This window comes from Bactrocera oleae, chromosome 4 (assembly GCF_042242935.1).
Source record: "Bactrocera oleae isolate idBacOlea1 chromosome 4, idBacOlea1, whole genome shotgun sequence".
In the NCBI taxonomy this organism is placed as follows: Eukaryota; Metazoa; Arthropoda; class Insecta; order Diptera; family Tephritidae; genus Bactrocera; species Bactrocera oleae.
The window spans coordinates 58797615-58823190 of record NC_091538.1 but is presented as its reverse complement, the minus strand read 5'-3'; the positions used below and the strand labels follow the sequence as shown (position 1 = coordinate 58823190).

The following is a 25576-nucleotide window of genomic DNA, read 5'->3' as shown; positions in this document are numbered from 1 at the left end:
TAATTTAATGTCACATGTTTCTGCCATTAAAAATTTCATGATATTTTTTGTTGCCAAGGCTGTATATACGAGTATACATATATTGAGGTATTATAATATTATTTCCCGAATCTATATAGTAGCATACAATAATAGCAATGGATGTAGACATATACATTCAAATATATATATCATACATGTATTCTACCATATTAAACTGCTAACTTAAGCTGAAATATTATCAAATTTTCATGGCGATTTCATCCAATTGTTTTTCGGGAATGAATAGGTTGAAAGCTATTTTTGCTTAAAATGAAACATATTGAAAGAAATACGCAATGAAATATTGTCCTGTCACCAGATTTGGCCCTCTTTATTTCTCTTACTCATATGCACTCACATTTCTTCTTTGACAAAAAATATTAATAAAGTCATATTTTGATTAAAGAAACGTTCTTAAGTTCATAGGTCAATGTCTTTACAGCTCACGTATGATATGTGAAATAGTACCTCAAATAACCAGAAGAATCTATACGATGCTTACTTTCAAGAGAAAAAAAGGGGCACGCTTAAGTTTTATGCAAATAATAATGGTGATGCAAAAAAAAAAAATTATATGTTTCATACTCGTACATTTGCTTCAAATAAATATTTATTGTATGAATATCGTATATAAGTAGTAAGCAGATCTACTTATTTTTCTTATTCGAAAATTGAAGCACATAGGTATATGTAAATAATCGCATTTGTGTACAAATACCAACATTTTGGGTTTAACGATAAGATGTGAGCTATTGTCAAATTTCTGCCAGGTAGCGTATTATTATATATATATTTAGAGAAAAATAATTTTCTAGAGCGATAGCTGTCAAACCAGCCGCAGTAAATACATTTATCTGACATTTATGCTCAATATAATTCAATAATGATAATATAATATAAAGACCTAAAAAATAAAAAAGTTTATAAATTGTGAAAATTTATCTCCAAGCTTCCTGCTCCAAATATCAAACTTACTTTTGAGTACGATCTATACTGAAAAAATACTCCACGTTCTCTTGCATTTAGAAAATTTTATTATTATTCATTCAATCATATGAAGAAAAGATATGCATAAAAAAGTGATAAAATTTTGTAGTAACGAAACCAAGCAAACACAAAGCAGAAATAAAATAAATTTAAGCAGACAAAAAGCAGAACCAAAATCGCTGCTTTGACATTTAAATGCTTAAGTAAACTGTTGCTACTTTTTGCTCTTAAGTGCCACAGTACAGCACAGCACTGTGACGTCAAAGCCAAATAAATGGCCACACGCTAACGCTATTATTAGCGTATGACATCGCAGTTCGATTACTAAGTTGTCTAATGCTAGGCTGACATTTTTATTTCATTTTTTCTATATTGTCTGCTGCCTTCCAGGAATTACCCAAAATTCAATGAATCATTTCGACACCTTAACGGAAGCAAGCTTATTCGTGTACATAATATACATATATAAATACATGAGTGTTTGTTTGCGTGCGTGACAATATTTGTCTTCGTGGCCGCGAAGGCGTAAGCAAAGGAAATAAGGTGTTAGCGAAGAAATATGCACGCCACTAATCTATCGGTAAACAGCTTAAACTGATGGCAGTGCGATGTAGACAGTAAAATCTTTGATTACAGTATTCGTGGTAGGGCGTTAAAAATTCAATACTCAATTCACGTTGGTTGGTTTTTTAAAAATGCAAAAACAACTTTTTATAAGGTGTGTCCAGAAGTATGTGTACGAAAATGTGAATACATTGTACATTATTCATTTGAGTGAATAAAAAGTTTGCAATAATTTTAATTATTTTTTTACTATATTCCGCAATACAAAATTTTTTTATTCCATTGCGATTTATTAATATATTTGCACAGCATTTTAATATCTACCCAGAAAGTGATCTAATAGAGTTGACTCTAACTGACCTATTGACTAGCCCATTTCCTGATATGATTCGCGCACCAAACGTTCTTCTCTGTACCTTGTCACACCACTATACCGAGAAAAACCAAAAAAAAAATGCAAAGCACATCAGGAGTTACTTTTTTAGAATATGTATAAGGAAAACTAGTTGGTCACAAACGAATTATTTTCCCTGAGTATTCGGCAAATTCATTCATAAAAGCATTTTTTTCACACTTAGGTATATGAAGCAATAACCGTTATCGGACCAATATATCATATATCTGCCATACAACTCACCGATCAGAATCAAGTTCTGGAATATTTATTTTTGTGAAGGGTATTAAAGGTTCGGTGCAACCGAAGTTAAATTTTTTAGATTCACGTGAGAAGCTCAGCACAGTTCCTTTTAGGTTTGTGAAACAAGTATGACTTTTGTTGCATAGCTTTTTTTATATATAATATATAAAATTAGTAAATTGTCTCCTCTATGAGAGCCATTCCATCCACTTCATGCCCTGAAAAGCATTATAAGTATATCATCAAAATCTTCCAATAACAGTTACACAATGTCTTTTGTATTAAAAAGGAAATCTGGATCGCCACCATCTTGAAATGTTTTGCTTACCTTGGCCTAGGTACAAGTATATACTTTAATAAAAATATTACTAAAATCTATTCATATAACCGTTTCATACCATTCCATTGATATGGAAGATATGTACATGTTATAGTTGTCCGATTTTCTATATTTTCACTGTCATTGTAAAGTCTATATGAGTTGACAGTTCTTAAATATTACGTTCTCTGAAAAAATTTGAATAATCGGTTGTATGGGAGATATGTAATAAAGTTGCCCGATCTGGCCGATTTCAACAAATGACTAATAAAATAGCAAAATGCACCTATGCATTAAATTTCATTGGGATATCTCAAACACTGCCAACGAAATTTTTATAATCTCTAAAAGATAAACTTCGCCTTAAAAAACGCTTGCTCGAAACCGATTTTATATCCATATTCACTGAGGCAAAATTGTTCAGAATGATCCGTAGAACATTTCATTTGAGTTTTTTTTTTCATTTTTGGCTCCCTGCTTATCAACCCGCTCTAATAGGCATACTATTAGTCAGACTATTAGGGGATGGATAAGATCCTTCCAATCAAGCGCCTGGAGCTTACGGCGAGTAACTATCGATGCGTGTTGTCTGGCATTGTCCTGATGAAACACAAACACTCTCCTTTTGATCAAAAACACAAACACTCTCCTTTTGATCGGAATAAAACAGCTCTTAGTAGATGATTCCATGCCGATCCCAACACAACCAAATAGGCTGGTATGGCAAAAAACTAAATTGTGATAGCGGGTGTCAAAACAGAAAGGTTCATTTGTGATTTGAACTTTTTTAAAGGGTAAGCTTTAAATACATTGCTCATGATATGTTGGAACTGTATTTAAAGTATATTAAAAAAAAATCCAGAACTAAAGATGCCAGTCTATGGCAACGTCTCTCCAAAAATTAGTTGTATCGATCCCGGTTTTGATATGAAAACACAGTACCTATAAACTGAAAATAATCTTTGGTCCCTCGTTGGATTTTAAAACTTTTCTATAGATAAAAAAAATTTATAATAAATGAATCTATGGTAAGTTTGTAGGTTGGTCATAATTTGAAGAGAAGAATTGGTATTGAAATTGGGCGCAATTTGATCACAACTTTTATCTAAAAATTTTGGCTGAAATACGCTATATTTCTGGCTGCATGCAATTCTATTCTTTTTGACAATGTTTAAGGATGCTTTTCGCCGAAATTAAGCTCTGCTCCATTGGCATTTTTCAAATTTCGTTTTTAATTAGTAGTTCAGGATTTATGACTACTTTCTAAGGAAGAGAAAGTCGCTCTCACATACTGTTTCTCACAACACATTTATATTATATTATTGATTCACAATGACGTCACTTTAGTAACCTAGTTTTAGTTTTTCAACGAGTGTTGAATATATTTTAAATTTTAAATGTTTAAAATCCCTTATGAATATTTTAATAACAATTTCATAATGCGCTAATATAATAGATTTACTATAAAAAAGCTTGTAAATTAAGTGACACGCTCAATAAAATTCATTGCGGCGGAAGAAATTACACAAGCGTGTGGCATTTCACAGGATTCTTTATGCATTCACGTTATGATAATGATACAACAGAGTATTGTTGGCACAAAAAAGCAACAAAGGTGTGAATACGGCCAAGTACTATATATATACATATATATATTTGCTTGAATATGCTGTACTTTATTGGTGTGGCAATAAGTGTATAAAAACAAAGTGTCTGAGCAAACACGCGTATCGAATAAATAAAACTTATTTTTACACATTTTCATAATTGCACTTGGGTGTGTAAATATATACCTACAAATTTATATTGTATAGGTATTTATAAGTAAATCAGAAAATCGCATAAGTAATCAGCCATTAAAAATGCTTTCGCCGCATTATGCCGCCAGCGACAATGACTGGCGTTTGTAAGTAGAATTAAATCTCTACAATCTTTTGCAAAATACAAACCGATTTACATATGTATATATATTTACCTGAGAATTCGCACAATAAAAGCTAGACACAGAGCAAGGCACAAAAAGTGCTGCGTTTCAACAATGAACACACCCACCACCCAGCGCTGCCGCCCACCCAGCCAGGCAGACAACCAGCGAGTAAAATGCCTGCGGCGTCAACGCCATGAGTTAATATTGCAAGAAGAAAAAATTATATACATATGTATGTTTGTGTATAAATTGGTATGTGGCGAGTATTTAAGCGCGACAGCTTGGCAGTGATTAATCGACAGAAAAATAAACAGACAACTAAATCTAGGTTGAGGAATAAATAAACAAATATTTGATTTAAAGTAATATTTAAGGGGGATTTACGAATAACCACACCATAATTACACTGCAAGTAAGTGCATTTATTAAGAAAGCAGACGCGCACATGCATGTCTTCATGCCTGTGGACGAATGCAGTGTTTTCCACGGATGAGGGCGGTCCGATAAGCGCTTGGTATACAAAAAAAAAAATTGCTATATATATCTTAATATAGACTCATTTTAGCTCGATAGACTTAACCAAGCGGTGTTTAAATTTCCTTAACTCATCTCAGAAATATGTTTTCTAGAGATGTTTGTAAAGGAGGCCTCCTTATTCGAATCAAGTTTCTGGCCGACGAGTACATTTTCAAATCTGAAAAGAAAATAATATGGTGTAGAAATAGGTCCTAGTTCGACCAATTCGTCCGTGGCAATGGCGAACGTCTGATTCGGTTCGTTGTCGTAGTGGAGAAAATTCTTTTCACCGCAAACTGGAGTAAATTTTTCCACAATCAGACGTCAACCATATCCACTTATTACACATAGTAGAAGCGCCCCATTTTTCCCTCCAACAGGTAGTCGATTCACATTTTCGGAATCACAGAAATCGAAGGCATTAACCTTCCGGTCGATAAGACTGTCTTCGCCTTCTTCAGAGTAGGTTCTTCGTCTATTGTACCTTGAACTACGGTATGACTTGAATAGCCAAATCTCGTCAACTGCCTCGAAGCAAAAGCTCATACAGATTTCGCTTAAGCAACGTCAAACACTGCTGTGAAGTGATCACAAGGTTGCGCTTCATTTCCGGAGTTAGCAAGCCCATCGTGGTTCAAGACAAAACTACGAGTCCGAAGCAATTGAAATTTAAGCAGCAGCAGTCCAATAGTATGTAGTATTGCACTAAAGTTCCTTGCGTTAGTGGCGCTGTAGTTATCGGGTCGTCCTCGCATGTAGTTAGTGCATGTCTTTGGGCTAAGTGCATCTACCATTTTCAGCCTGTTGACTCATATGCAAGAGTCCATAGATTGCAAAAACACCACGCAATTGTATGAATCATAACGGGAAGTGGCATTGTAACTGTACACAGCACAGTAATATTTATCATTTAAAAAATATTGCAGATAAATATTTAAGTGAATCTGGAAATTTTTAATTTAGTACAATATATTTAAAGCAAGCAAAATTCTAACAATTTTTTACTGCAATTTTTCTCTCCAACAGTTTTGTTTGAAATGGCAAACGAGAATTCAAGTAGATGTTGTGCTTTTCCAACCCTTGGAATTCCCTCAAATTGTGCGCAATTTGACGCCGCAAATATTTTCCTCAATTTCGTTCAGTTTATATAAAGTTCCAAAATGTTAACAGTATATTTTATATTATGCAATTGTTATGCATCTGTTGCCAAACTACGGGAAGTATGCAATTTAACTGTTTTGCCGAAAGTTTGTGGCACAAAATTTCAAGTTAATTATTACGTTTTGTTGCTCAAGTTGTTGCTTCTGCAAACACTCTATTGTCTTTCTGTTGCTTATTAGCATTCGAACAATACTCTATATACCATACTTGCATACTTGCATATAAATTCTCTTAATTAAGTAAGTTTGCTGCTAAAGTGTTGCGCACAGAACCGCAATTGTTGTGCATTCAACGCTCGCTTTTGATTAGATCAAATGTTTGTTGGCATGCAGTGTTGTTAAGCGTCGCATTTTCGTGGCAATTTAGATGCGATGGTTGGTACGTGCGAACTTTGATTGACTTTTCGCTGACTTTGAAAGTAAATTAAGAAATTAGTTTTTAATTGAGATGAAAAGGAATTGTCAAGGTGACCTGTAGCAAAATATATTCTATGTTAAAGCTACTAGTTTTTGAATAGTGTGAGTTTTGCCTTAAACCAATAAATATTGGCTCTTTAAGTGCTTGAAGGTATAGATACAGTGATTAAGACAATAATCCCGTAAAATTATATTACACAAGTCTTCGAAGCTAAGAGATATATTGAATTTATTTCGGAGAATAGGACATCTTGCATAACAAGCTCATAACTCATGCACTGTCTCATTCTGTATTCAGTAGAAAGAGCAAAGGCTTCGGACAAGTTTAAGGAGCATATTAGTAAGACTATAATATTTTTTATTAGGACCTTAATTTTAAATTTTATGTCCTAAGTTTCAACGATATCAAGAAGAGCAGGATATACTTTTTACCGTAACCAAGTCACTTATCTTCTCATTTGATGTTGCAGTCCCATTTTCAAAAAATCTTCGACTTCGTATAGTTTTAAAGAAAGCACATTGTTTTGAGAAATTTCAGTTTTATAATTCAACATGGTTGCCATCGGGGACGAATTAGAGATACTAGCGATCTGTTCATTTATCGATACTACTTTTTAGTATAATTGGCATTTTGCTTCAAAATAATAATAAAATAAATATGTAAGTCTCAGTTCCAGCTATTCCTTTTTAGCAAGCATTCTCTTCTGTTATGAGAATTAGGAACTTTTGTTTGGGACCAGATTACGAGCATTTAATGCTCCGTATCAACAAAAAAGGAAAAAGTTGTGGAAATTTCCATCGTTTTTTTATTTGAGACTCACCATGTCTCGGTCGATTGGGAGCTCTCGCGATCCAATATTTCATAAATGATACATTTGTTCAACATGCTCCTATGATATCTTAAGGCTACCAGATATCTCGAAGGAATTCCTTTACGATCATGTGAAATTTATACGTGTGACTTTTGAAGGTTATACCGTAGTCATAAGAATAAGTGCTAACTAGAATTTTCTAAGATAATGGCGAGCAATATTCTGAGTTTCTATATTTCTAGTTTTTTATCAAAAACATATCTTATTGGATAGAAATAGGAAACATAGTTAGAAAACCTGAAAAGTGCTTCGGTTATTAGAGATATTTATAAATGAATAGAAAGCTATTGAAATAATAGTTTTTAAAAATCAAAAATTCTATAAAATGTATTTAAAGATAAATAAATGTGGATGAGGGATATAAAGCTCAATATACTGCTTTCTTAGGTAGAATCTTAGAGATTATCGTCAACTTTAAGTTGTGTTAGTAAAAACAAAAATACAAAAGTACAAAAAGTAAGTTCTGGATTATTAAACTTGTAACATGGTCCGACTGTTAATTTGTAAAAAATATTTGTAACTGCATGTTAACCCTGGTCGCTAAAATTATTTTTTTATTTTTTATTTTATCTTTTTTTGTGTTTATTTGCAATTAGATCTTTATATGTTAATTGATATATGCTTGACGGCTGGCAGTGACGCGAAAAGTATACCTGGCGACTTCTATCATGAACAAAAATTTAATTATTAATGTGCTTGAAGTTTTGTATTTTCAATGGAATCACGGAATCGTTCTAAATGTTGCATGAATGTTTTGTGAAATCTACTTTATCACGAACACAAGTATTTATAATGGACAATGCTCGGAAATGTTAAAGAAATAGTGCTTGAAAATCATCGTGTTGGCATCTGCTGAGGATGTCAACATCTCCTACAGATCGACTCAAGATATTTTGGTTAATGTTTTAGGTATAAGACTTGTCAATGATTGTGACTGACTTTTTGGCAAAACACGAAAAGAGAGTCATCGTTTAACTACCGTATTAGCCAGATTTGGCTCGTTGTGACTTTTCTCTGTTTTCAACACTGAAATAGCGCCTTCAGAGAACGCGCCATGACTCCATTGAAACCATTAATAATAATCTGCTGAAGGCACCAGCAGCACATATAATGTCTTTGAAAGTTATTATTATTTCAAAATCCATTAGACTTAATACAACGTTAGGAACGATCAACCAGCGTATGCATATATTTTTTTATATCGCTTATAGCAATGTTCTTCAGCACTTCGGTTACGGCTTCTTAAATGGCTGCGATATCATCATAAAATGATCCTTTCATATTGGTTTCCAGTTTTGGAAATAGAATATAGTCATTGGTTTTGGTTTTTTCATCATAAACTCAGTTCACGTTTTTTGGTCTTCATTTAATTCATGTAAAACAAAACGCGCACAGAACTTTGTTTTATCCAATTCTTCATGGCGTATTAATATATATTTTGAACAAAAATAATTGTTTTTTTTTTGTTGAGATTCTATAGCCAGGAGATGAACTCACAATATACCAACTTATCTCCAACACAACTTCTTACCTCAACATTATTTAAAACAAGACTGTGTTTAAATTAAAATAAGTTTTGTTATTACATGCATCTTACTTTTAAGCCCTCCAGAGCAAAATGAAAAAGGGAACTGAGCAAAGTAAATTTCAATGCATAAATTTGAAAATTTTAAATTAGTTTATCAAATTGCATGAAAATGCACAGGACGCATGTTGCCCTACAACAAAAATAGAAAAATGATTCCATGAAACAGAAGAGCAACCAAACCAAAATAAAACAAAATACATTAAAAACAAAAACCATCACTAAAGTCTATCCAGCCAAAATAAATTGCAGTGATGTGCGCAACTGATGCGGCTTTGGCCCATGCGGCAATTGTGGCCACTGCGGTCAACGCTGAGTGGCCACCGCCTTTGCTGCGCGCCACCGCTGCGCCACTAACAATTACAACGCAAAGCTATTCGAGCGCAATTAGCTGCATTTAAATAAATACTGCAGCATATCACTGAACTCTGCCGGCTGCGGTCAAAACTGATGGAACATCGCATTAATTTTCGTTACGTATTGTTTTTGTTGCTGTAGTTGGCTGCCGACACTCCATGCTTTGTTGTGCAGATAAAAATATTTTGAAAGAAATTTCATTTCGCTTTCACCGAAATAGTTGCAGTTTTATTTATAGTTGGCGCGCTGCCTTCCATTTATCCTGCCACGATATGCATGGATGTGTATGTGTGTGTGTGTTTGGCTATATTGAGGTAACTTAACTACAAATTCATATTTGCTGCAATGTGGGCGTTGGCATGCTAAGTGCATTTGCTTTGATTTTCAGTTTTCGGCGACTAACAAAAAGCTTGTGTCTGCACCACGTCTCTACCACTTGGCCCAACAGCCACCATGGCGTATACGCAACGTGACGACTCGCACGCATTTGCGTCATTCACACCACTAAAAACGCATTTACTTTAATGTGTGTAGAAATAGAAGTATGCACAAGATTTATTTTTAATAGAAATTTTCGTGATTTTGTGGCGACAATGCAACGCACAAATGCACCGCTTAATGGCTTTGTCGCCGTGGTGTGTCTGAAAATAGCTTGTCGGCGCATAAAAATAAATGCGCATTTTCCCACTGCAAGTGTGCTCGGTACTCAGCGCGCGGTGCACATAAAACAACCAACTACACAACAACAACAACAACAAAGCAAAAACAAAAACAATTTTCGACTTTTGAAAGTGAAAATTATGAGCGCATTTGCCAATGCAGCGCCGACGACGCTGACGCTGCCATCAACGGTGCAGACGTTGAAAGCGAAAGTGAATGTGACAGTGTGACAAGTGTGCATGAAAGAAACTTAAATTAAAGCCGAATATACTGTGGGCGTTGTTGTGCGAGAATTTAGTAAGAATTTTATGTATTTTGCTGCGCCTATTTCCATGCATTGGTCTCCGCTTAGGAGTGCATGTCAATGAACTCTTGCTTTTAAAGTTTCGTATGGGCGCACTTTACGCTTTGAAATATGAGTATCCGCCAGCGTTGCACTGTCGTAGTCATCAAAAATGCGATTTATGCTGTGGCGGAGGAGGCCATGTGTAAGTTATGGCAGCGTGTGCGAAAATAATTTTTATGCTTTTGTCGGTTCCCTAAAGAATTCAATGTTGTGATGTGTATCAGAGTGCTTAGAATATTTGAAAGAATTAAAAAAAAGAGTTTTTTGCTTTAAAATTTATTTGCTTAAATATTTCTTTAAATATTTTTATAAGTTATAATGCCGAGATAATTTCTGGTATTTGGAAAGTTTACAATTTACATTAAATAACAAAGATTAGTTTTTCAATGATTACTTTGCGTCAAAATATGTGAAGGTATTTCTAAAGGATATATATTTCTTTAAATTTAATATTGAAGAGGTTTCGAAAAATAAAATTTTTTTAGAGTATAATGTATTAATAATTTTCACCTAGTAGATACGAAAATTTCATCTCTTTCGAGGGCTCTGCACCAACTGAGCATCACTAGAATCGAGGGCGCAAATTTTATGCAGATTGTAATTCCTACAGATATCATAAAATATTTAAAAAAATATATATCAATAATTTTTTAATAATTTCTTCGAAGAAAATTAAATGTAGATAATTTTGATACAATTTCGATAAAGCGTAGTAAAAAAAAATTTTATATAAAAATTTAAATATATATATATATGTATTAATAATATAATAAAGTGGAGATATTAGTGTCGTTTGCCTTTAATCACCATATTTTCGGTAGCGCCCAAGTTGGGATTTATATTTGTTGCCGATGTTGTGCCATCTGAGTCATTGCATAAATCGGTGGTGCAGCTGCGATAGAAAGTTTTGAAAGTCGCATCGGTCTTAACGGCATTCAAGTACTAGAAGAAAAATTATATAATAAGTTAAAAAGCTATGAAAAAAGAAAAAACGTTCGATTAGACCGAAGCTATAATACCCTTCACAAATACAAATCATTCCAAGTATATTGCACCGATCTGTATAATTTCTGCGGGGGGTATAATATATTGCAAATGTCTTGAAGATATTTTTTCAAATAAAAAAGTTTTATGTGGACATGGTTTTTATCGGGCAGTTTGTATGGCAGCTATATGCTGTCGTAGTCCGATCTAAACAATATCTACGGGAATTATAGAGTTCCCCAAGAAAATTACCCATACCAAATTTCATGAAATCGTATCAAATGTGAAAGTTTTCCATGCAAAACTAACTCAACTCAACTCAACTTTCAACTCAAAAACTGAACGGGCATATACACGACCAACGGACATACGTACATATACAAGTTTAACAAAGCCTGAAAAAGAGTAATTCGATTCGTTGTCCTAACTCTCACAATAAATTGTCATAGTTAAGCCTTTTTTAGGACACTAGACTGGCTTAATCCCTCCATATAAACGCCAAATACAATTGTCAAGTTTTGACAGCTGATTTGATAGCTATTCATCTAGAAAATTCTCTAACTCTAAACCCCTTTAAATTGATTTCAGGCACTTCATTTTCTTTACGTTACTTTTATGACGCTTTGAAAAAAGTCATTTAAAATCATGAATTAATTTAATGTGCTTTCTGACGTCAAAATTGAAATATATTACTCACCAGCGGCTTATCCAGGCAATCGCGTAGAAAGGAAATCACTATGCCAGATGGTCGCTACAAAAAATAAAAAATGTATTTAATATTATTGTTAAAAAATTACTAAGCTGAAAGCTTAAAACAGCTTAAGTTTTATTTAGTTTTTTTTTATATGAAGGCATCATGATTACTCTATACCAAAATCACTGTCAAAATAATTTATTGTTAAAGCTAGAATTATACAATCAAAAATTGCAAATATTACATTATTTTGCGAATATTGAAACCACATCATTATATAACCTCATTTTCATACATGTATTTACAGCAATTTTATCAAAATACTAAACATTACTACAACAAAATATAATTTTCTAAATTCCGCTCGTGTTATTTGTATGGTTTCTGAGTGTTTTTTGACAACTACCACACTGGAGTAATTTGCTGCGCGTGTCGGATTAACAATGTCCACTAAAATTTACCAATTGGCCGCCAAAAGCACGGTTTTGAAGCTGACAGCTAGTTATCTTTGTGGTTTGGCTAGGCACATAAACCGTTGCATTAATTAGCATAGTAAAGTTAAAAGGCAAGGCGCACAGTCGATGGAAATGGTAGCAACAAATAGATTAAAATGAATTAATACCAAAAGCGTAGAAAAATTCAAAACCACAATCAAGTTAACGTAGTTTTTGTCATTGGCATAGCAATAAAAGTTACTAGTTCCGACTTTTGATTACAACTTTATATTGTGCTTATATATATAAAAAGCTTTGTTTTGTTTTCAAAAAAATATGTACTGCTAAGCTTTTAAACTGATTTACATAATTTTTACTTACTTTTCGGTATTTTGAAGTAATTTTTATAGTAGAAGAAGGAAAATTAAATTTCCTTTACCTTTTTTTTTAATTCCACGCTTCCCATACTTTAAAACTAGTCGCTACTTCCCTTTCTGTTCCTGCTCACCTACTTTCTCAGCATTTTAGAATTAAGCGTCTGTTGTGTAATATTTTGAAAAATAATTTTTTAATTTTTTGGATACTTCGATTCTATATTCCTCTATACCTTTACAACTACCATACTCCTAAATTTTAAATTAATATTTCAAATATATTTTTTTAGTTACAGCCTTCTAAATTTTAGCCGTTCACTTCAATCAGCTCTATAAGTTTATCCTTTACCGCGTTTTTCTTAAGACAGCATTTTTCAAATTTACTGCAGGGAACAAATTATCTAATAACTATCGCATTTTTCTGTCTGTTCTTTATATAGTTCTCCATACAATTACCTACCACTTTTTTGATCTAATCCTCAATCGCTAAAAAAACCAACATTTTGGATTAAATTCAACATTTTTTAACGCCGCCAATTTATAAATTTTCGGCTTTTTTCAACCTTAGCTCATTGTACGTATAATATTTTCGAGAGAAAATCGCATCTGTCATCTGTCTGTCATATATTAGACAGCTACCAACTACCATTTAATATACATTTAACATGCGTTCGATAGCTGCCATGTGAAACCCATATAACTGGTACTATCTGACAGCTGCCATCTGATCCTTTCGATGGCTGCTATCTGACATCTATTACGACTGAAGTATGTGTTGAATGTGGAAATAATTCTTATACAAATTCATGACATTTTTCAATTGCTTTATTTAGACCAGTATTTACGAGGTTTAGAGCGCTCTTTTGAATAGTAAAGGTCCTTTGGTAACCTACGATGTAAGCCATGCGAATAAATCTACGTGCAGTCAGCTTGTTGCATGTTAGCCATGTAATGCTATACTAAAGTTGCATAGCGGATCTGGAATAATGCTTAACTACTTCGATTATTTATATTTGATTAATCGATAAAATATTCTTATCAATAAAAAAAACAAAATGGTCACCTATTACAATTTCTAAAAAAAAAACTAATATTCGAAACGAAGACGTGTCGAAAAACATACAGCTCGAAAAAATTTTGACGAGGGTTGCCATCTACACAAAAAGCAACAGTTATATTTTTAAAATAACTTAAATATTATACTATAATATAATCTTCAAAGAATACAAGTATCGGAGATATTTTACAGAATTATTGCCACCTGTTTAAAATTAAAAATTTTTTTAATTCAGAGTGTGAGTGAAGTTAAATATAGTATTCCTAGAATATTACAACCGACATAATATTTGAAACGTACTTTAATTTTTATATCGAATTATTTCTAATTCTTATCCCCCTGCCTTATTTAATACTGAGCAAAATTCAAAAATTCTTGAACTCGTACTAAGTACTAAAGCTACTATATATTTTGTAAAAACCTCCAAAGCCAAGTTTATAATCTGATTAGACGCTAAAAAAACGAAGAAAGTATTTTCTGAAATATTTTACAAGACTTCTCAGGATAAACCCAATTTTTACCATGAGAAATTGAAAGGAATTTTGACTAAACAAACAGTTAAGAGTTATTGTACTTAAGAGGTAATATCCGATTGCAAGTCAGAAAATCGTCTTTTTTATGATATTTTTTAAGACGCATTTAACTTAATAAAAAACTAAAAATAATGTACATTTACAGAACGTAACGTATCTCAATAGTCGATTCGTTTTGAAAAATGTTTCATCCTGTAGCTCATCTTCAGGACGACCTCCGAAAAAAGATGCCTGCTTAAAATTATCTCAAATCCAAAAAATCAAAAAATTATTGTTACTATAGATGAATGCAGGTAATGATCGAAGGACTCGTCAAAATTTTGATTTTTGACAAAATCGTGGCCTTGGAAATAATTTACATTTTGAAGCGGCTTACAATCGAAATTTTTAACGAAAATCTTATTCGTTCGATTATTATCGGTCAAATATATGTAAGACGCCGTGTGAAAATTTCATACGATCGAAACAGCAGTTTCCAAGAATTTGTGCCCACCGGCTCTGAAAACAGCGTTTTAAGAAAAAGGCGCTTAAATTTTGGAAGCCGATTATACCAACCAAAAAAAATCTTAAAAATACACGCATATTACCGAAGCTATTTTCCAGGTCAACTTTAAATTTTCGAAGAATAAAAAATACATATACATTCCATATATGTATGTATATGCAAAATCTTATGAAATTACCAATTAATTGTTGTAAATAGTGCAAAACGAATTTTGAATTTAAAAATAACGAGAGCGAAAGTGAAGATGTATACTTCTAATTCTTAAATTAAAGATAACACATTTTAATAAATAATTATAGACCAACAGCACACGAATCGCATCCTTGCATTCTACATACATACATATATATATATATCATATATAAAGCTCCAACTTCAACTTTTCGCACCTCTGTTAATTGCTCTGATAATAAAAATTTAAAACATACATGTATACTTTTTGTTTGTTTTGTATATATATATATATATATGCTTATACATATATATGTATAATGGTATACGCACATATGTATGTGCTCACAGCGTTTATCTTTCCGCGTGGAACAAATTGCATTTATCATATCCGCCACAAGCATACTCAATAAACAAAGCAAAAACAAAGTTCGCGCTACGCAAACACATGTGCCACATGTCAAGTGGCAGCCACCGCATATGCTACAAAAAGTTGTGCCACACGATTTGCCTTGCTGCACATGCAAACAGCGAGCGAAAATTTTGCATTCATGTTTTCGCATTTGGAAAAATTTCGCTTAGTTAATACTTACTTTGTGTTCGGAGCCGGGCGTGCGACGTTGATGTATTGGTTACTAATAAACGAATTGCAATTGACGCGAGGAAGCAAGTAATTACCACATACGATAGAGGTATTCACATAGATACATACATAGGTGTATATTGTGTATATGTGTTGAATATCAATTGCGGTGCACTCACGCACAAAGCTTGCGCTGACAATCCATTACAGGTGACAAAGTTGATGGAGTGTGTTTTTCGATGTCACAACTTTTTTTGCTCACAATTCTCATTTCCGCCGCGCTGTTATTTTTGTTTTCGATTTTGTTTACTGTTTAAAATTGCCCTCAGTGTGTGTGTTACTTTCTTTAACTTATTTTATTCCACTTTAACTCATTTCCTGCTTGGCTCGCGAGGCACAGCATAGCTCAAGATAAAAGCATACATACAAATCTGTTTCCGCTTACAAAGGCAAACATTTAAGTGCAACGTTGAGGCGTTTTCTCTGATTTTAAAAGCAAAAGTAAATTTTCAAAATTCACTAAAGGAAGTTGTGATGCACACTTCTTCAGATACTCGTGTATGAACTGTGTATGATCTTGCCCATAGTTCTCAAACGCTCTGAAAGTGTTTGTTGTACAACATTTAACGGTGCTGCCTTTTGCTTTTACCTCAAAAAAAAGTATCTTCTTCATCCAATATTGCTTGCAGTTCGGTGTCTTCAAACTTTTTTGGCGGCCTTCCACGTTCTTCATTGCTCACATCAAAATCATTATCTTTCAACCGTTGAAACCATCTTTTGCATATTGCTTTTGATAAAGCATGATCACCATATGTCTGGACAAGCATTGAATGCGACTCTGCAGCACTTTACTTCAAATTTAAACAAAAAATGAATGCTTTCCGCAAATCTTTACTTTCCGGTACAAAATTTGACATATTTAACACAATGAAAAAATATGATGTTGTTTGTTCAATGACTGTAAGGTGATTGAATATGTTTTACAGATGTCCAATCAGAAAAAAAATTTAGGCTCGTTCACAATTATACCGTTAAACAAATATCCTAAGCCGAATTTCGTGAATATATTTCGTAAAATAAAAAAGTGTTTCATACTATAACTTTACTTTGATCGCTCATTTTGTATGGCAGCTATATTGGTCTGATATCGCCGATTTCAACAATTTACGCTTATAAGCAGTTTCTTGGAAAAAAAACTGTGTGTAAAATTTCATGTCGATATCTCGAAAGCTTAGGAACTAGATCGCCTATATATAGGCCGACAGATGGACATGGCTAAATCGGCCTTTTTTTATAGGGTCTCAAAGATTTCCTTCTGGATGTCACAAATTTAATATACCCTCTTTAAGGTACTAGACCGATGTACTTTTGTGCTACAAGAAATGCATCTGTTAAGAGTATTACAATATCGGAGCAGCTCTTTATCACCTAAGATTTTACTTGTATATTTTCGTATTAGCATAAATATAAGCTTTCAATACATATATGCATAAACAGATATACGAAACAAGTTTTGATCATACAGGGTTAATGATCTCGAGAGATGGCGTACATTTCATACTCGACAAAAATAAAATAAATTAGCGCCATTTTTGTATATTTAGAGACATTGTGGCAACACTCTCTTATATGCGAGACTGTGAGTAGTCTAAATGCGCTCAATCTTTTAAGATCTGTTCTGTGAGACCAGATTAGAATAGTGTACCATATTTCACAGATTCTATTGGGTTACAAAAGACCACAGGTAACAATGCGAACCTCTCAATCTCATTTATCTAACATATCTATATATTTCTGATTTGAATGTCATTTGAGAAAGAGAGGTTAAATATAAAGCACAAATAGCGAGTCGAATACTTATTAATTAAATATTTTTTTTCTAATTTAATTAAAACATTTTTAACATTCTTATTATATTTATTTGTAATACTCACCACAGATTCTTGACGCATGATCGTACAATACTTCTTCGAACAATCAGTGATTCGTGTAGAATTAGCATCGATTAGACATGTTTTATCCGAGTATTCTTGTAAATAAGTGCAAGTGAAACAGCGCAGGCCAGAAACTGGAAAGGGATATTAATTAATATAGAACTATATATAACATACTTGTAGATAGAGAGAAATAGAATGGCTGAGAGAAATTGAACTTTTGTTAGCTGAGTGTAAGAACTCTCTCCTTAGAGCACAAAAACACTATTACAGAGAGTTCTGTAGTTAATTTTAGAAACGTTTGCTGGCATATGGTGTATTATAATTAATTTTCGAGCAATGATTATCTTTCACGCGGACTACGATTTGTATTTATAAAAAAAACCATTTACCAAGGAAATATTAACAGATACTCTAACTGCACAAATAGGTAAAGTAATAGGATTCTATAACCAAATATAAAATTTTAAAATAATTCAGAATGAGTAAGCAATATTATACTGTAGAAAAAATCACTTTAAAAATGGCGTCAACTTTTTACTATCTTCTCAGCTTTAGTTCTGAGAACTGAAAATCTCTACTTCACTTCAATTATTTATTTTCTCTACTGTCATATAAAAATAAATTAACGAGGACGCTTAATATTATTTTATTTTGAATATAAATGTAAATCAACTGACGAGAAAAAGAAAAGTCACAATATTTTTAAATTAAATTTGTGGCCACCGAAATAGACAGATGGCCCCACATCAAGAGAGACGACAAATTTTTTCATTAATTTATTTCTTTCAAATAAAACTAATCTACGTGATTCTTGGCAGCCATAGCGACTGCAACAGCAACAGCACAACACTAATAACAAGAACAATGCTGACAACAAACAAGAATATAAATATAAACAAACACACTCAAAATAAAAGCGCCAACTGCCAAGCGAAAAAGACGTGAAACATTTGCCAAGTTACGCGCGGCCTCGTTATAGTCGCTGATGGTGTAATAACAATGACGTCAATGCGTAAGCGGACGGACAAAGAAGTTGGCAAGCGATGGCGTTGGACCAGAGGCCAAACGAATGGACGCCGCCATGGATGCAGAAGAGACCCCCACACACATATTTACACATATGTATTTATAGTAGTGTTGATGTATCTCTGTAGAGGCTGCAGCGTTTGCTATTGCCAAGAAAGGTTGGTCGCGTCATTCTTTTCGGTGTAAATCGCGACATGAAAAAAATTAGATAATAAGTATGAAAATAGAAGAATTGTTAGCAAACAATTTTTCTTATAAACAATTTAATGCTAAATTTCTGAAATCCCAATCGTCCCTAGAAGCCGTTTTGAAAAAGTCATTCCAAAGATTAACCAAACATTGGTTTTTTATACGCCCAAATAGATCTGTTGTATAGCTTAAAAAGCATAATGTCGATGCCTTTTTTTACTCGCAAAACAAATTATCGAAGCTAGGCTAATTTTTGTTGGCTCTAGACTGTTCTAATCGCTTAAGCAATTTATTTCGTTTAAGATTGCAATTTCGCATTTTCTAAAAAAATAATTCGATGAATATTAGCACCTCTACGTATATAAATTTAAATACGCATATGTTCTTTTTGAAATTTCTAAGAATCTTCCAAAATTTCAGAGAAAAGCGAAGTGATGATTAATTCGCCAATTATAATACCAAATGTCTTAGCACTACATATGTATTTCAACTATGTATGTATGCTTCATAGTTATAATTAATTAAAATGTTGTGTCTTCAAAGCATTCGAACTTACCACATTTTCATTTAATTTGATTGGAGTGAACTTTTATTACTTAAAATATCACAAAATATAGAAATGAAAACGAAAAAGAAAAACAACTGAAAAACAAAAAGCAACAAGAAACCAAAAAAAAAGGCTGAAAAACAAAACGCCACAAGAAACCAAAGGAAAAAGCATAAAACTACAAATATAATATAAGTTCTTTATCGAGTAGAAAACTCAAATTAACAATACATAAAAATCACTAAACACTAGCGATAAATTAAAACAACAAACAACGGCGAAGACTACCTCAACGCCAACAACAAATACGCGTATTGTAGGATTTTATTAAACTTTGATTTCACGCCAGAGAAGCACTCAAAGTGAATTAGTTGTGCTACAGTGTGTTATTATCGCTTATTTTCCACTCAATATTGGCTTTGCCTTTGGACAAAGGTATGTTCGTATATTTGTGTGTGACTACCATATGGCAAAACCACTTCTTGCATATGTACATATATACTAAAGTTGTATGTTTTTTCCACATATGTATGTACAAGTATGATTCTTTGATTTGTGCTTAAAATACATCACGCAGATTTTTTCTGATGCGGCCGCTTTTGCTGCGAAATTACTACATGAAAGTGTGAAAATTCCTATTTTTAGCTCTATCTATATCTGTTTGTATTCTTTACATATGTATGTGCAAATGTTGTTCTCTACTCTAAGATGTGAGCCTGCTTAAGGGGTCACAATTTGTTGCAGTGAAAATTTATCATCTTCAGGTCCACTAGAAAGATATATTAATTTTATGTATAGAGACATTAGTTATTCACCCTTCGTAACATGCAAATATATTTTGTTACATGTAACTAGTTACTACACAGAAAAATTCGCATCATTCAGTGATTTTCTCTTTTTGAGCTGATATCTCACATCTATAAGACAAGTATATTTAAATTGTAACTGATTTAAAAACAAGTTTTGACATTTGTTTGAAAAGCAAATTTTCCAAAAAGTCGCCCTTGACTTTCTAATCTTGATAAAAAAACATATATTCTATATATACCAGGTCTTCTAATTGAGTGACAAGCTACCATAAAATAAAAATTAAAGAGTACCTTTGAAGCTCCTCCTTACTTAAGCGCTACCTAATGTGGTCAGAAACTGCATTTAACCACTTTTGAGGCTACCAACTGAATTTTATTATAGGCAAGTTACAATGGGAGGCTCATTAAATATATAGAAAATGATTAGAAAAAGGAGAAAATACCACCAGAGAGTAAAAACAGCTCATTATTTGCAAATATATAAAAATTTACAATTTTCTTTATCCTCTGCATTTGCATTCTTACTGCAATCACAAATTACCGATCAATTTGAATTGCTATAATTAGAGCATAAAAATCAAATATTATATATCGGAGTAACGATAATTTTCGTTAAGAAATATATATTATATTGTTGGAAAATGTTATAGGAACAGACAAAAAATAAAAACTCCTCGTTTTAACAATAAAACCAATCGATAAAACTTAAATATGACAAAGAAGTTTTTTTATCGATAGAATAAAAAATCATCGTTAATTTTTTTAAAAAATAAAAAATAAGATACCAATTAAATATGAAAGAATAAACTAATAATTAATTTTTTGTTGTTTTTTTCCCTTCATTTGTTCAACTATTATTTTCAATTGTATAAAAATTTACAATATTTTTGTATCTCCCTTAAAAAATTTCTCTTCTTTTTATCGATAACATAATTTCAAAACTATCGATTAATTTCCTCAAAAAATTTGATTTCTATTAAATTTGATTAAAAAGATTTACAAAACTATTTGTTTCAATCATATAAAAATTGGCAATCTTTTTGTACCCCCTTTCAAAAATTTTTCGACTTTTACATCATAATATGAAAATATCAATTTTTATCGATAACATAATTTCAAAACTATCGATTAACTTTCCTCAAAAGAATGTATTTCTGTTAAATTTTATCAAAAAAATTTTAAAGATTTCGCATATTTTTTTAAATTCTTTAACTTTAGCATCTACATAAACTTAATTTCTATCACTAACGAAAGAAGGTGCAAATTAGAAAGCTCTTTTACAATTATCTTAAACTTTTACAGAACCGTATTGTTGTCTTTAACGTGCTATGTACAATAAATACCCTTTATACCCACACGCTCCAAAATCGAAATACTTTACTAAAATATATGGCCAGAATCTACTTTTTCCTTTCTTTTAATGGTAAAGCTTATAAATCAGCAGTCGGATCTTTGAAATAAAGTATATTTCAAACAAATTTCAAAACATTATAACATTAAGATATAAACACCATTGAAATGAGAAGAAATGGTAGATGATATTGTTTATATTTAAGACTCAGTCTCTCGTGTAAAAGTAGGCTTATTCCAATACCTTAAAATAATTAGATTTGCTTACATTTACATTATCTGCTTTCATAATTAACAGACGCTTTTAATCTTGCAAATGTTTATTAACTCAATAATGTTGATACCAAATATAACAACGAATATAATTTTTCCTATCTGTTAAACAAAATCACTCCAAATTTCACTATAAATACACTATGTTCTGTTAAAAATCACTTCAAATTTAACTATGCATAGAATTCACCTCAAAATGTAGTTGATTTTTCGCAAATTTAATTTTTACTATTTTTGTTGTAATTCAGAATTGTTTTCATTATAAGTATGAGTATGAGATTTTAAATTATTTTATATCTAGACTATAATTAATTCACTCACTCATAACACAAATACAACAATAAAATACTACGAATGCGTATACCAGCTCCAAACGATTTTCATTGATTCGCACGAAAAGGCGCTGCGTTGTACTTCTCCGTGTGAAATTAGCTGAATTCACATGCTTTTCTCTCATATTTACTTCCACGGAATATATGATAAATATGTCGATATGTTCTTCTGTGTAAGCACCTTCGTGAGTGACACGTGCGTTACGCATGAAGAACACACTAGAACACAGAGAGAATTAGCTGAAACCCAAATGACAGCTAAATTTTTGATGAATTGAAAATTATTTAATTTTTTCTCTTTCATTTTTGGCAACAACACACATATGTACGTAATATTCGATACATTGTACTGTTACACGGCTGGTTGCCAACTAATTTAGCTTACAAAGAAGAATAAGCTGGATAACAGAGATGGTGTTTTTTTTATTTATATTTATTTTATATACATATTATCTCGCGGCCTAAAGTAAAGCAATCCATTTCTTACAAAATCGTTTCTGGGAATTGCGGAGCGTCGTCAAACGTCCTCATTTGGTTGTTGAAAAAATACTCTGTTGGCAACGTTTGAAAATTTCAAATTCACCTTTTTTCTGCTTAAATTTAAAAAATGAATTTCTACTTAGAATATTGTGACATTGAAAACTCATATAATTGATGAGTTTTGAGAAGTACAATTATATTATAAATATACCTTTTTATGTTGTAAATGCTTTGAGCAAAAACAAATAATAATAATTTCAAAGAGATATTAATATTTAATTTTAAATCATCTAATTTTAAATTTTTTTATAATTACCTATATCAATTATGAGTCCAATGCCTTTTTTTGAGCCCATAGATGAAATAACCTACAGAATAATTGACACATATATATTTTTATCTTCCGCGTATGGCTAAAGTTTATAAATACTAATTGGTTGGTTGAAAAAGAGGCGCATTTTCTTAATTATTTATTATTATGCTTCCACTATATATAATAAATCCATCTTGTCAAAATTTACTTTATAAAAATTCCGAAATTTAGGTCAGGTTAGATTAGCTATGGGAAATATCCTAATATATCGTACTTGGGCAATTTCATACTCATTTATGGTAAATTCAATAATTCCTGAAGCAAAGGAATCACGTGTATCAAAGTGTACCAAGTTACCTCAACCCTATTCTGGTAAAGCGAGACCCTGATCAAGAAAGTATTTTTATATCCTGAACAGGGTACATTAAGTTCGCCACGAAGTTTATAACACCCAGAAGAGATCCTTTAAAATATATACATATATATAAATGATCAGCATGATAAGCTAAGTTGATTTAGCCATGTCCGTCTGTCTGTATATATGCGGTGTAGTCACTGAGTTTTCGAGATATCGACCTTAAATTTAGCACATGATCACACATCTTACCAAGAAGCTGCTCATTCGTCGGAATGGTCGATATCGGACCACTAAAGGATATTGCTGTCATACAAGCTGAATGGTCGGAATCAAGTTCTTCTAAGGAACTTTTTGGTGCAACAGAAGTTAACGTTTTTTCTTGTTTTGTTTTAAACTCTGCATAATTGATTTGACTTAACGATGACAGCTTTGTCATTCACGCAGTTTTTGAGATATCGATCAGAAATTTGACACTCATCCTTTTTTCCTCAAAAATCTGCTCATTCGTCGGAATCGCCGATATCGGATCACTATAGTATATAGCTCTCTTACAATATGTCCGTTCAAAATCAATTTCTTGTATGCAAAACTTTGTGTGGCATATTGTTTGGATCGGACTACTATAGCATATATACAAACTGATCGATCGAAATCAAGATGAAGATCTTTTTATACCCTTTTATGCTATAAGAAATGCACCTGTGAGTGATATATAGCTTTAGCGCAGCCGAAAATACTGTTTTCTCTTTTTTTTTACTAAATTTTAACATCACCTCTGCTTAATAGAGAAAGCCTTTTTTATATAAGAGATCATTGAAGAAACTTACGTGTTAATACAATAGCTAATTCAAAATGGTTAGCACATTATACTTATTTATGCTATATTAGCAAGCAAAACATTAAATATTATTTCAACCAACAGCATCGCACGTTCATGCACTCACCGCTTGTCGCCTGCAACGCCATCAGCATGCTAATTACAAATAACACGGCGATTAGATTGCTACAACTGCTGCCTGCCTTGACATACATTTTGGCAATTGACTTTTGTTTTGACACCACTTCCGCCGTCGTCGGAGCCAACACAACGAAACACCTATTTCGTGAAATGTGATGCTGAGGGTTTCGTTGTGGGATTTGTGCCACACTTTCACTCGCTTGTTGCCGCTGTTTGCACCGTTTCAAATGCTTTTGTTGCAACACCCAATTGACAGACACAACCACTTGGCCCTTACACTTTCAACAAGGCAGCAACTCAACAACGTAACGTCTGCCGTTAACTGTTGCTTTTGTTTTAGCTTTTCCTATGCTATATTTTCTTTAGTGATTGCTAACTGTTTGCACGCCTTTAGCGTTGCCTCTGCACGGACACTGACACGAAAATTGACTGTCAACAACATCGATACCGCGCCGGTGGAGTGCTTGCTAGCTGCCTGCCACCCTGGCCGTAGGCTTGATATCGTCGATAGTTTATCGCATAGTCGTGTTGCAGATGTTGGTCGATAAAAGGTGGAGTCAGCGGTAGAGTGTGGGAAGAGGCGGGTCTTTATCATTCATTGTCACAATTTTGTTGCTATTGCAGTGATTTGATCACTTATCGTGCACAAACAACAGTTGTATGTTAAAATGTGTGTGTGGATGTGTGTCTGTGTGTGTGTGAATGTGTGGCTGTGTGTGTGTGTGTGTGTATGGGTGCATAACATGACAGTGTGTGACAGATAAGTGCTAGCAAATAGTCGGAAAGTGGAAGCGACAGACAAGACAACATGTCTGTTTGCGTTGTTGGGGTTGACTTCGACAATTGGCAAGTGAAGTGAGTGTGAGATAAAATGTTTTATTATAAGGTCAACATTTATTTGCTGTTCCTGAATAGATGTACATATGTGGAAGATAAAACAGCAAGTAAAAATTATCCAGTATATATTCTTATACATACAAGTATGTATATATTTAAAACAAAAATCGAAAATATTCTCATTTATACTAAAAAGACGAAGTAAAAATATTTATGAACCCAATTCATGATTTCAAATGATTTCTTCAAATGATCTACTTTGAGAGGGAATTTTTAAATAAAAAATCAAAATATGAATCCTTATTAAAAATGTTAATATTTAACAAAAAACCTAAAATCCAGTAAAGTAAAATAGTTTCAAAATATCGTTTATAAACTTGATTTGTCAGAAACAAGTTTAATATTTCCGTTCTTTATGTTCTGCTCAATGTTCCGGTTCAATACGTTAAAAGTTCGGTTATAAC

The 25576-nt window shown here is 32.6% G+C and overlaps 2 protein-coding genes across 6 annotated transcripts in view; one reads left to right on the top strand and one right to left on the bottom strand.

Moving 5' to 3' along the window:
- Positions 1-25576, top strand: part of Rgk1 (Rad, Gem/Kir family member 1) — a 160424-nt gene that overhangs the window by 58891 nt on the left and 75957 nt on the right. The gene's annotated exons all lie outside the window — the stretch shown is intronic.
- On the bottom strand, positions 10671-24722 carry LOC106624580 (uncharacterized). Of its 3 annotated transcripts, XM_070108369.1 has the most exons (5): positions 22156-22606; positions 17638-17771; positions 12050-12103; positions 11176-11310; positions 10671-10972 (listed from the first exon to the last, which is right to left on the bottom strand). In XM_070108369.1, exons 1-5 carry the CDS (start codon positions 22373-22375, stop codon positions 10955-10957), a joined length of 561 nt encoding a protein of 186 aa, XP_069964470.1. In that variant the 5' UTR covers positions 22376-22606; the 3' UTR covers positions 10671-10954. The 3 variants fall into 3 exon arrangements, with proteins under 3 accessions (XP_069964470.1, XP_036218883.1, XP_036218881.1); XM_036362990.2 differs by lacking the exons at positions 10671-10972; positions 22156-22606 and adding an exon at positions 24262-24722 and having other exon boundaries at positions 10992-11310; XM_036362988.2 differs by lacking the exon at positions 10671-10972 and having other exon boundaries at positions 10992-11310; positions 22156-22599.

Excerpts from the sequence above, each read along its gene's own strand:
- LOC106624580 (XM_036362988.2), bottom strand. The coding sequence starts at position 22,375 with ATGCGTAACGCACGTGTCACTCACGAAGGTGCTTACACAGAAGAACAT. Across the intron at positions 17,772-22,155 it reads TTGTTGTATTTGTGTTATGA|TTTCTGGCCTGCGCTGTTTC; the intron begins GTGAGTGAATTA and ends ATCCCTTTCCAG. Across the intron at positions 11,311-12,049 it reads ATTGCCTGGATAAGCCGCTG|TACTTGAATGCCGTTAAGAC; the intron begins GTGAGTAATATA and ends TTTTTCTTCTAG.